The following is a 13,245-nucleotide window of genomic DNA, read 5'->3' as shown; positions in this document are numbered from 1 at the left end:
TCTTTAAGCAAACATATGTAACACACAAAGCAAAAAGTGCTTTTAAAAATGAGAAATGAAATGAACTATGCTATAAAATAATCCCATCTGTCAGAAAATGCTAAATCAAAGATACAAAAGACATACTACATAATTATTCATTAAATAATTAAAAAGCTTATCTATTGACAGAGATCTTTGTACTCAACAGAAAATACATTATTTTCAAATATCCAAAAAATATCGACAAAGTATCCAGAGATAATAAAAATCCTAATTCCAAAAAGTCAAGAAAATTAGAAACAGAAAGAAAGCCTAACAGCCTAACAGTGATTTACAAAACTGATTCATTTAGATTTTTAAAATACCCTTCTTAATAGATCTGAGTTTAAAAAAAAAAAAAAAAAGACAAATAAAAACTGAAATTACATTTAGGCTTGAATAAATAATGAGATAACTCTTCAACTTTCCATCAAAACCTATGCAATATGAACAAAGCAGCAAAGTTTACAAAATTTACACGTTTAAATAAATAAAACTGGTCAAACTCAAAGGGGAGAGTTTAAGGGTCTAAATACTTATTCTGTTTTTCCAAAATAATTAACACTGGCATTTATTTAACAGCTATATAAAAAAGCAACTCTCATAATTACACAAAAATATAAAATTATTTTAGTTTTAGAAAGTACTACTTTGGGACTTAACTCTCATTATTCTTTAAAAAATCAAAGTATCATAACTGGGATTCAGATATCTGTGCATATATTAAATATGAATGCTTAGAAGACTGACAAGCAGCCAGCAGGCAGCAGAACAGAAACCAGACCCAATAACCACAGAAAAGGCTGAAGGCAGCAGAGAACAGTACTTCTAGCAGCTTGTCACTCTGTACCCCAACTTCTCCAGCTTTCTTCCATTACAATGAATCTTTTCACAATCAACAGGCACACAATTCTATGAAGTTAGAACAAATTATTAAATGCAGAAATATTTTATCATGATCCTCTCTTCATCCTAACCGAAGTATTCCAATGTAACATAATTCACTAGCATTGCTTTTTTAGCTACCAGAAAAGATTAGTTCTATGAATATAGAACAGGTCAGAACCTTTCGGAAGATGCCAATAGGAGGCCACGCTCTTTTGGCACTGTCATACAAAGTCAGAAGTAATTAAAGCCTACACAGAAAGACTAGCACTATCTAAATATATCAACCACACCCATTCTAAATTTCCTTTAAAATGCAAATACTCCTAAGAGTAAACTTTAAGAAATCTTTTGTTAACACCTAAGGTCAGCCTAAGTATACTCTACTAACTTGGAGAAAGGCTATTTTTCAAACCGAGATAAAAGCTAAATGAAATTTACCACTGAAGTGTCTCAGGACAGCTTAATGCTAGAGACGAGGGGTTATGGTGGAAATGTAGTACCTAAGTACATATTATCTAAAGTAACACCAGTGGCTCCAGATACTACCCAATGTATCTCACTGGCCTGTCCAATTAGAAACTTCTCTACTGCTGGGCATTAGATGCCCTTGCACAGGATATTAAGTTAGCTATTTAATAGCAATTACTTACAAATCCTAATACTATCTGTGAATGTAGAAGGTGATAGAGAATTCTTTGAAACAAGAACACATTACACAATTCACCAAATAATCACTCTAATAATCAGACTGTTAATGATAAAACTCACATTCCTTAATGTCCACTTCAGCGTTCCTCTTCCCTTCTGTGTACTCTCCCTAAATCTGCAGTTTATAAATACTTAAATTAACCCAGTGTTTATTTTAAAATTCAGTTTTCTTTTCTGTTTCTTCTTTTAGACGGAGTTTCGCTCTTGTTGCCCAGGGTGGAATGTAATGGCGTGATCTCAGCTCACCACAACCTCCGCCTCATGGGTTCAAGCAATTCTCCTGCCTCAGCCTCCCGAGTAGCTGGGATTACAGGCATGCACCATGCCTAATTTTGTATTTTTAGTGGAGATGGGGTTTCTCCACGTTGGTCAGGCTGGTCTCTCCCGAACTTAGGTGATCCGCCCTCCTCGGCCTCCCAAAATGCCGGGATTACAGGCGTCATCCACTGCGCCCGGCCTAAAAATTCAGTTTTCTAGGCTCCATCAACTATTGCTTTGATTCTGGGTAATGGGGAGGGAGTCAAGGAAGCTGTAACTTTAAAAGCTTCTCAGGGGAGCCTAATAAGCAGCCTAATTTGGGAACCATTACTCTAAACTTGCACTACCTCTTTTTTTTTGAGACAGTCTCACTCTGTCACCCAGGCTGGAGTGCAGTGGTGCAATCCTGGGTTCAAGCGATTCTCCTGCCTCAGCCTCTCGAGTAGCTGGGAATACAGGTATGCACCACCACGCCCCAGCTAATTTTTGTATTTTTAGTAGAGACAGGGTTTTACTATGTTGCTCAGGCTGGTCTCAAACTCCTGAGCTCAGGTGATCTGCCCACCTTGGCCTCCCAAAGTGCTGGCATTACAGGCGTGAGCCACCGCGCCTGGCTGTTTTCTGTTTTTTAACCCTTACATCTATCCCCAGAAATCTCTGAACCACAAAGTCCTGGAGATGGGCAGGTTCCAAGTTAGAATGTTCCCACAAGCCACATCATGTAGCTCTCATTTGGCAAACTGTCCAGCATGTTTCTTCCTAACTCTAAACAAAGAAAGCAGCAGCAGCTTTAGAAGTAGCTATAGGTTGCTAATCTGACACTAAATTTAATCATAGGAATAAGAGCAAGCCTAATAATCTACTCTGTCACAGTCTGGGCACTGAGGTAAATGCTTTACAAATATACACAATTTCATTTAACCCCGCAACAATCCTACAGGGATGGACACAAACACTCAGAAATTAAGTAGCATGTTAGGTCATCTAGCTAGCGAGTGCCTGAACCAAAACACCAACGTAACTAAAAAATTACTTTCCCAATTAGCTAGAAATATAAAGTAGGTATCAATATTCCCTGAGCCCCAGATGAAAACTACTTCTAGTCAGTCCTCTAAGACTGATAGTCAACACCAAGTACTTGTTTAAGCCACTATGCAAATATTAATACAAGCGAATAAAGGGAACACAATGCCAAACAATTTTACAAAAAATCTGGAAAGAAGTGGGCTCAGTGACTCATGCCTGTAATCCCAGCACTTTGGGAGGCTGAGGCGAATGGATCACATGAGGCCAAGTGTTCAAGACCAGCCTGGCCAACATGACAAAACCCTGTCTCTACTAAAAATACAAAAATTAGCTGGGCATGGCAGTGCGCACCTGTAATCCCAGCTATTTGGGTGGCGGGAAAATCACTTGACCTGCGGAGGCGAGCTTGCTGTAAGCTAAGATTGCGCCACTGCACTCCAGCCTGGGTTGACAGAGTAAGGCCCAGCCTCAAACAACAACTACAACAACAACAAAAAACAAAACAAAGGAAACCAATTCTGGAAAGATTACAGAATACTAATTATTTTATGGCATGAGAATGTCTTCTATGAAAACTAGTGATTAACTCTTAAATGAGAAGATACAAGGCGACTGTTTTTCCCCTTTTCTCTGCATTTCCTAATTTTTCTACAATGAGCATGTACTAACAAAATTTTAGTACAAGGACTATATAGTTCAAGGACCCATTAACTCCAATCTTGCTTTGCATAAATATGGCATTTCAGAAGTCAAGCACACAAAATACTTTCCTTAGAGAAATAAAAATATATGTAAAAGCCAGACAGGCCAACAGGGTGATCACATTCTTCAGAACTGCATTGTCCGATTCAATAACTATCACTCACATGTGGCAATTAAACACATGAAATGTGGCTTGTCCAAACTGAAATGTGCTGTAAATGTTAAATAGACACTAGGTTTCAAAGATCTTGTACCAAAAAGGAATGTAAAGTATGTCATTAATAGTTTTTAAGGTATCAATTACAAGTTGAAATATTTTTGATATATTAGGTCAAATAAAATATACTAAAATTGATTCATTTTTACTTTCTAAGCAAAGCTACTAGAAAAGTACATATATGGTTTGCATTTGTGGCCAACATATTTCCACTGGACGGTGCTGCTATAGAACCTTGTTACTTTAGTGAAGCGTAGGTATCACCTAAGATCTTGTTAAAAGGCAGATCTTTGGGACCCACCCCAGAATTACTGACTACAGTATCTCCAGGTGCTTAGTATACACATTCAAGTTTGAGGAACGCTAATCCAAAATACTGTAAATTCATTCCCCTTAAATTATAACAATCCAAATTTTTTTAATCTATCCATTTAGTTAAATGCTATAGTTTCAGGCACTATTCAAGGTAACAGGAATACAAGGTGGATAAAAACATTAAAACTCTCACTTCCTCTTCTGGTGGAGCTTATATTCCACAAAAACAAGCAAACAAAAACTAAAACACAGTCAGTTCTGCTATAACATTTGTTTCCAAATACACCAATTTGTTTGAAGGCAACTGATGTATCAGAAACCAGCAGATTTCCCACTTATGTGTATTTTCACCTGTGAGAAACACTAGCTACATCAAGCTGCACAGGAATTTACAAGGCACAGATAGACACAGCTCAAACATCTAATAGCTATCTTGTTCATCGTCAATTATGTGTCAAGTCCATCCACATTTGATGCTACAAGTTTTTGTCTCATATCAGGTATCTTCCATCCATCACTTTACAGTAATTCATGAGCTGCAACCCTTCCAATGAGTGGCCACTTTCACAAGAAGTCAGGTTTTGGTCAAGGTAAAGTGCCATTTATTGCGGTGTTAAAGTATTCTTTAACCATTTTATATGTGTAAAACTAAGTTACAATTTTTATTAGGTTCCTATCTTTTTAAAATGTGTCACTGACAATGTTTTTGGTTACTGTACTCCTAACCCCATTTTCCCCATAAATTGGTCTGGTGCAATTTTGCACAGCACAGTGACTTTCAGAAATACCCATGTCATGTTATGGCAGAATGACTATAAGTAAATCATAACAGGTCACCTTCATACAAGGAAGGAACAAGCAGGGGCAAGGAAAGACGATGAGAATGACTGTTTCAGAGTGTTCAGCAAGGGCAGAGTAGGCCCTGTGAGAGGGTGACATTTAAGCAGACACATTAGTGAAGTGAGTGAGCACAGTAGGAGAAACATAAAGGCACATAATGTGCAGAGCTCCTGAGACAGGAACAAACTTCTGCCTGCAGGGCCAGTATGGAGAGAGTAGCACAAACAAGGGGAAGATAGTAGAAGAGGCTGAAAAAATACCCAGACACCAGATTACACAGGATCTATTATAAGCCTTGCTAAGAAACAAGGAGTCACTGGAGGGCCGTAAGCTTGAGAGAGATGTGAGGTGAGAGAGATGTGAGGCATTTTAACTGGATCACTCTGGCTACTGTGTGGGGAAACAATCATACAAAGCAAAATGGACTCGGGAACACCAGGAGGCTCTTGCAGAATTCAAGCTAAGAAAAGGTGGTAGCCAGAACTAAAATGATAAAGTAGTGAGAATTAGTTATACTTGGAGTATAATTTGAAGGCAGAGATAAAATTTTATGTGAAGAGACTTCCTTTCCAGTTTCAACAACAGTAGGCTAAATACTTTATAATTTCATCAGTACAACAGGAATAATACTGATGAGCCTATTTCAAAGAGCTACTGTGGAGTCAGATGAGAAACACTATAGAAACCCTTTGAATATTATAAAGCATCATACAAATCCTGAAAAGGACTGTTCATATATTTGCAAGCCCCAAATAACTGGTTTTGCCAGGAGGTGGAGGTTGCAGTGGTGAGATCGAGATCATGCCACTGCACTCCAGCCTAGGTACAGAGTGAGACTCTGTCTTAAAAAAAAAAAAAAAAAAAAAAAAAAACACACAACCCCACAAAAACTGGTTTTGTAATTATCAAGTTGACAGTGAGTTATATCTAGTGCCTGGTATAGCATCCCAAATGCCCAGCTTATTTCCATCTTCACTCTTTCCAGCATCATAACAAAATGATGCACTACCCCTCAAACAATTCTGCACAACAGAATAAGGTAACAGATGCTTAATAGACACAAATTAGAACATACAAATTTTCTGTGAATTACAGACCAAAACCCCAAGTACATTACACCAAAAATTTTAAATACTTCTTGCACAACTAGAAAACAGTTCAATTAAGACTGTCTTAAAGGATCTAAGTGAACTCATTCCAAAATATTGATTGTAAAATAGAAATACCACTAAATCATAAACAATACATAATAACCATCTCTCTAAAAATATAAAAAGTTAAAATGTGATGATGAGAAGCCATAAGACAAATAACTTGGTACTAGTGTTCAAATTTAACAATTTACATGCACAGATGCTTATATCACAGACACTGTTTTCTAAAATTAAAAAAAAAAACAACACTAAGGAGTTGAAACATTAAGACTGCTACTCCTTCAATCTTATTCCACTTCTCTTGAAACACAGTATGTTTCCTGTGTTTTCTAAATTGACCAATGGAAATCCAACGCAAACATTTCTGCATAGTATTATCACAAAGCATAGATCAATGAAAAACGCTCATGTGTCACTATTTTTACTAGACAATACTTAACATCAGTCAAACGTTAAAATCCAAACGTTAGTATATTATATTCTATGCAATATTTCCACTTCGTATACAAGTCTTTAAATATGAGGGATTAAGAGAAAATGACTTTTCCTAGTGAAATCTGTGTCATGCTACCATGTCAAAACTTATTTTTGAAAATAAAACACTGATGTGATAACTGGGCCTAGAACTATACAAATACATTTTATCAACGTACTATAATTTGGCAAGTTGTAACCACTGAGGGAAGAAGGGTGAAGATATTAATATTAGGAGGATAAAAGCAAAAATGCCTTCAAACTAATTCATGCCATAGTAACCACCACCAAATAAGCTTTCAATACCCAAGTGTTTCATCTCTGACAGCATACAAGTTACCGAAGTTAGAGAACTAGTTTCTAGACTCAGCTCTGTTGCTATCTGTTCAATTTTATTAAATTTTCCCTCATTTGTAAAACTGGAAATAAGGATACTATCTGTTGTCTTCCAATGTCAACATGAGTATCAAAAGTGACTGCTAATTTGTATACTTACTTTCTGTACAACATTTCTGATGTTAATTTGTAACATTACTACTTAAAGCATATTTCAAAGTCATCTAAATAACGATAAGACCATGTTGTTCAACTGCCCGTCTATTATTCAATGTGAAAGACTCAAATGTTACTAAATTATATTAAAAAAAGGCAAATTATCACCAAATAATCCCTACTGATTCCTTCAAAATGTTAATAGTAACTTTTATTTGAAAGTTAGGGAGATGAAAATACATTTCCAAATTTTTCCAAAGATATAGCTAAATGACAAGATAAAAACTTCTACTACAGGCCAGGCGCAGTGACTCACGCCTGTAATCCCAGCACTTTGGGAGGCCGAGGCGGGTGGATCACTTGAGGTCAGGAGATTGAGACCAGCCTGGCCAACATGGTGAAACCCTATTTCTACTAAAAATACAAAAATTAGCCGGGCATGATGGCGCATGTTTGTAATCCCAGCTACTTGGGACATTAAGGCAAAAGGATCGCTTGAACTCAGGAGGCAGAGGTTGCAGTGAACCAGGATCACACCACTGCACTCCAGCCTGGTTGACTCTGTCTCCAAAAAAAAAAAAAAAAACAAAAAAACCCTAACGATTGTACCTTAATGTTTTTGCTTTTGGTTAAACAAAAGATTGCATGTTTACAGACAGATCACAGACTATATAAAAATAACTCGTTTTTATACTCTCATATAACCTCTCTTAAATTTACAATAGACATTATTTCCTTTAATAAATCCTAATGGATAAAATCTCTAACTCTAAACTATACACGCTATGTTACAGCACGTCTTATTTTAACTAGTAAGGTTTTTGGGAGTAAAAACCCTCACAATCCCTGATTTCTCACTTTTTATAGTATATCTGAAAGTCCTTTCATACATTACTTCTGAACTAGCATTTTTCAATGAAATCCAAGATGCTAAGAAATCTAGTAATTACTGAAAAATGCTGTGATGCCAGTAAAGCCTAATCCTAAGGTAAACAAACACACAAGTTCCACATTTGTTTAACTTGCTTTGTAAAATGCAAGTTACAAGTCATAGCATATAGGTTATTATTAGTAAAGAAAATCATTAAATCTTAAAATGAAAAACTGAGAAATCTGAAGTCAGTAGTTCAATGCATATAGTAAGTAACCTGCTGTAATCTTGTTTTCTTACATGTTTAGAGCTTAGATAATCCAACTCACTTGCATTTGATTTTTGATAATGGTCTTGAATTTATATACATTAATTTTCTTTTTCTTTTTTTTTTTTTTAAACAGACGGGTCTCACTCTATCAACCCAGGCTGGAGTGTGGTGGCACAACCACAGCTCACTGTTAACCTCAAACTCCTGGGCTCAAGCAATCATCCCACCACACCCAGCTACTTAAAAAAAATTTTTTTTTTTAGTAGACACAGGGTCTTGCTATGTTGCCAAGGCTAGTCTCAAACTCCTGGCTTCAAAGGACCCTCCCATCTCAACCTTCCAAGCAACCAGGATTACAGAGATGAGCAGCTGTGCCTGGCTGAATTCTCTTTTTTTTTTGAGACAGGGTCTCAATCCGTCTCCCAGGCTGGAGTGCAATGGCGCAATCTCAGCTCACTGCAACCTCCACCTCCCGGGTTCAAGTGATTCTCCTGCCTCAGCCTCCCTAGTAGTTGGGATTACAGGCCCTCGCCACTGTGACCAGCTAATTTTTGTATTTGTAGTAGAGACAGGGTTTCACCACGTTGGCCAGGCTGGTCTCAAACTCCTGACCTCAGGTGATCTGCCTGCCTCGGCCTCCCAAAGTGCTGAGATTACAGGCGTAAGCCACTGAACCGGCCTGAATTCATTTTTGGATAAAAATCCAAAGGAGTTTATAATGCCTGCAATAAAAATCACACATATACACTTTTAACATCTTAGTGCCAAACACATCATTAGCAATAAAAAACACCAGAAAACAAATTATAATGACTAAATATCTCACTATTAAATGAGGAAAAATCACCATTTTATGTTTTTTAAGGACAGTATTAATATCAAAGATGTACTCTCAATTCCAGAATGGAGATATATCTCATATTATTATTTCCATATAATATAAAGGAATATAGCAGCCAGGTATGTTAGAGATGGTAGAGACAGGAATGGAATTACAGTATTAGCTGGAAGACTCCAGAAGACGACAAGCAGCTAGAAAGAAAATTAGAAAGTGGGGCCTAACTTAGCAAGTGATTAGATCAGAAAAACATCAAGTTTCTTGCAAATGAAGCTAAAGAAACATCAGGAAAGATGCAAATTTTTAAAAATGAAAGGCTAACAAGTACCTGGAGTTCATACAGGTAGAAAAATGAAAAATCAAAGTGAAGAAAAAATGGGTACAGAAAAACTAAGTGGCTAAAACACCACTAGCTCTCAAGAGTCAAAGCATTTAAGAATAGCTTCAAGGCCAGGATCACATCTTGACTCCCAGGAGTATCACACAAATGTTGGCACACAGTAGATGCCCCAGGTTTGTTGAATGAATAAGCAACAGAATGTTCTTGGGATTACTTCACCTGTAAAAGAATTGGCTGAGCAAGGTTTGCTGGAAATGATTGAAAGCATTTATAACTGAAAAACTGACTTCTTGCATTTGGGGATAAACTGGATCATAGTCACTAAAATAAGAGCCTACTTGTAAGAAGATGAGGTGCCATATCCTATTTTGTTACAATCACCAAATTTTTCAAAATAAATACAGTACAGTATAGTACAACCAGTACCTGCTCTCCAAGAGCTAACATTAGAAATGAAATCCACTATAGAAGAGTGGTTGATAGAGAGTACCATCTCAGGCTTTATATAACACTATGGAAAACTTACCCACAAAACTGGTAACTCTAAAAGCTTAATTTTGCAACCCAATAACTTGTAACACTTTAATAATCAAATACACTTACCACTGTTACAAAAATGTGGTTTATCTGCATAAATAGCACTAAGCTATAACTACATTCAATAGAGAACTACTTTTTTTTCATCCAAATTATTCAATCCCAGTGCAATCTTCTGACTGTATTAATTTTCTCAAACCAGTAATTAAGAAGAGGAAGCCAATGTTTCTCAGTATATGATCACACTGAATAAAGCTGATTTCTATCCTAGGAGGACAAAAGGGGCCAGAAGATGCAAGGTATTTTTTTAAGGTAAGCAAAGTATTGAAGAACTAGTTGCCAATAGGGGCAAAAAGTCACATGGTACTTTACTGAGTTTCCTCGGAAGCTTTTAATATTGTAAATCTGCTTAAGATACGTTATCTACTAAAGCAACATATAGGAGAGAATATAGATGTCTTTACTGAAATTGCTTTGTTCCTTAATGCATGCTTTTGACATGAAATGTAATTTGGGCAAATTAAGTCTGAAAATAGTTACTGAGAATTGGTTTTGTTTACTTATTCTCAGACTCCTACCACAAAGAGCTTGAGGCAAACTTATAATTGAAGGTACAGGACTGTGCAAAAGAAATCAGACTAACTTTTAAAAAGAATATTTCAATGAACCAGGTATAAAAATCACATCACCAAAACTGGAGAATACTGAAAATGTTCACAACAAAAAGCAAGAATGTATTTTCTAAGTCACAAATAATTTTTTAAATCTGGGAACTATCCTGAAAAAACATACTGGGTTTTTAAATTCATAGTTTATCATTGTAATTAGAAAACAGATTTGAACACCTTAAAAAGTAACAAACTGAAGCAACAATAAGGATCTCAAACTGAAATCTTTAAAAGGTCAAAGTTCCTTTCTTAGAAAAACATCCTGCATTTTTCCCATCCTTAAGAAAGCATGTTTTAAACTATATTCATAAATGCATTCCCTTATTATTAGATACTAAAGTCCACCTTTTTTTTTTTTTTTAATGGAGTCTCACTCTATCCCCCAGGCTGGAGTGCAGTGGCACCATCTCAGGCTCACTGTAACCTCCACCAACCAGGTTCAAGAGATTCTCCTGCCTCAGCCTCCTGAATAGCTGGGACTACAGGCGCCTGCCACCACCACCATGCCCAACTAACTTTTGTATTTTTAGTAGAGACAGGTTTTCACCTGTTGGCCAGGCTGGTCTTGAACACCTGACCTCAAGTGATCTGCCCGCTTCGGCCTCCCAAGTGCTGAGATTACAGGCGTGAGCCACCGCGCCTGGCCTTAGAATCCACTTTTTAGATGCTCACATCAGCATCTTATTTCTACAGTAACTCGTTCAGAGTAAAAAAAAAAAAAAAAAAAAAAATTGATAGGATTAAAATATTTTAATGACATAACTGAACAGTAACTTCTTCAAGCTAGAAATACTACTGCCGCCTTTTATAATATGTCAAAGTTTCAACAAGAAAGATACTCACCACCATCCCTCTCTCTAACTCTGTGAGTATGCACATTTTTGGCCTTACTGTGACCTGTGCTGTCACTGTATTTGTTTTCAGGACTATCAGATCTCCGCAACATTTTATTTGGTGGTGAAGGATCTGCGGCGTCTCGCATCTTTTCATGTCTGTGATCACCGCTACTGGGGTGACTCTTCGATGAATACTTAAGTGCCTGTAAAACATCACCCCCCCCAAAAAAAGAGAAAGAATTGAAACCTTAAACTCCCTAAACTAATTTAAACATAAACTTTGGTGTATTATCATTAAATTTTATGAACTTATAAAATTAAAATTTCCACTTTCAATTCTGCTTTACTCTTCAAAGTTTCTCAGACAAAAAACCTAATGCTTAAGTGTTACAATAAGACTCCTAATAACAAATCATACTAAACACAAAAAAGAAAAAAAAAACACTCCATTATCTTATAAACCACCTTGCACACTGATTCTGCAAAAAATAAAAAAATTTGGCTGAGAATATTTAGAATAATTTTTTGATAGTCAAAAGAAAACTAGAAATTCAGTACTACTATAATCAATTTCTGCTCTACAGCTGATATACACAAACACATGTATAAATAAGCACATGCATATTTTTGCAAACCTACAAAAAAAAAAAAAAAATCCACACAACAGCTTCTCCAATTCTTTGATTCAAATAAAGCATTTCAGACCTAACTTCCTTACTCTCCCCGGTGTGGGAAACAATTTTAAGGTATAAAAATACTAACCAAAATAAACTAATGTGAGTCTATTTCTAACTAAGCATAATGCGCTAAAAATAATGGTTTAGCTTTATTCTAACACATATCTTAAGACAACCATGATGTATTAATCTGTTGCAATGTGTAATCAGCTATGCTTTGGAGGACAAATTCAGTAAGGTTTAATTTTTGACATATCCAATGTTTTACACATCAGAGGACAGTGTTTTCAAAGTCAGCTGTATAACACAACCATCAGGTTAGAAACCTGCTCTCTGGTCCTTTAAGATGTAGAAAGTGTTTCTGCAGTCATCTGATGGTTAACAATCATTATGAGGTTTCCCTCCTGAAAACTGGGGCCACTTTCATCATAATCCTTAGAACTTTACACGCAACGACTGCAGTAACAAAAAGGAACCCACCTACCTAGAACCACCTACATCAGAATGATTATCCAAGTATCCAAAGACCTCAATTCTTACAGAAACAAAAGCACACGTATCTTTTACTTGTAAGGCAATTAAGTATACCAAAAATATTACAAGGGGAAAGGGCAGCACTTTATAACCGACTTGAAAGTTGTAAGTCATTTAGCTATTTACCCAAGTTCTTCACTTAATTTTAATACCTTTACATTAACTTTCAGTTCCCCCAACACAATAAATAAATAAATAAGCCTCGGAAGTCACCTATCATCTCATCCCATCGATTCCTTCACTCGCAAATAATTGAGTCAGGTCTTTCTGGCTGCAAATGATTCTTTTTTCCTAAATCAGCGAACTCCCTCCAGTCACCTGTCAAAATAAGTCACTAAACCTTGCTGGAGAGCGCTAAAGGAACCAAACCTGGAATTTTAAGGGGATCCGCGGTGCTAGTTTCGGATGTGTTGCACCGAAGGGCCTGTATCGACTTCTGAGGCCTGCGCTCGAGTAGCAGTCCCTCCCTTCCCCCTCCGGCCCCTTCCAATCCCTCCACCCCGGCCTCGGCTGGTACCTGGTAAGGCTGCGAGTCCCCCCTCCGGTCGTGACAGCTGAAAAACAGGAAGAGAAGGCAG

The 13,245-nt window shown here is 36.8% G+C and overlaps 1 protein-coding gene across 4 annotated transcripts in view; it reads right to left on the bottom strand.

The window, feature by feature from the left end:
* WAC (WW domain containing adaptor with coiled-coil) overlaps positions 1-13,245 on the bottom strand; it is an 87,787-nt gene that overhangs the window by 73,454 nt on the left and 1,088 nt on the right. For 3 of the 4 annotated variants that reach the window (XM_063669703.1, XM_063669700.1, XM_063669702.1), the window contains exons 2-3: positions 13,185-13,221; positions 11,464-11,659 (exon numbers count right to left, since the gene is read on the bottom strand). In XM_063669703.1, coding sequence (XP_063525773.1) covers positions 11,464-11,602 — 139 coding nt within the window. In that variant the 5' untranslated portion in view covers positions 11,603-11,659; positions 13,185-13,221. Of the gene's footprint in view, positions 1-11,463; positions 11,660-12,880; positions 13,028-13,184; positions 13,222-13,245 lie in introns of those variants that run through there. The other variant, XM_063669701.1, reaches the window with a different exon arrangement.

The sequence above is a fragment of the Pongo pygmaeus genome, chromosome 8 (genome assembly GCF_028885625.2).
Source record: "Pongo pygmaeus isolate AG05252 chromosome 8, NHGRI_mPonPyg2-v2.0_pri, whole genome shotgun sequence".
Classification (NCBI taxonomy): domain Eukaryota; kingdom Metazoa; phylum Chordata; class Mammalia; order Primates; family Hominidae; genus Pongo; species Pongo pygmaeus.
The sequence above is the reverse complement of the archived record's forward strand: the minus strand, read 5'-3'. Positions and strand labels throughout refer to the sequence as shown.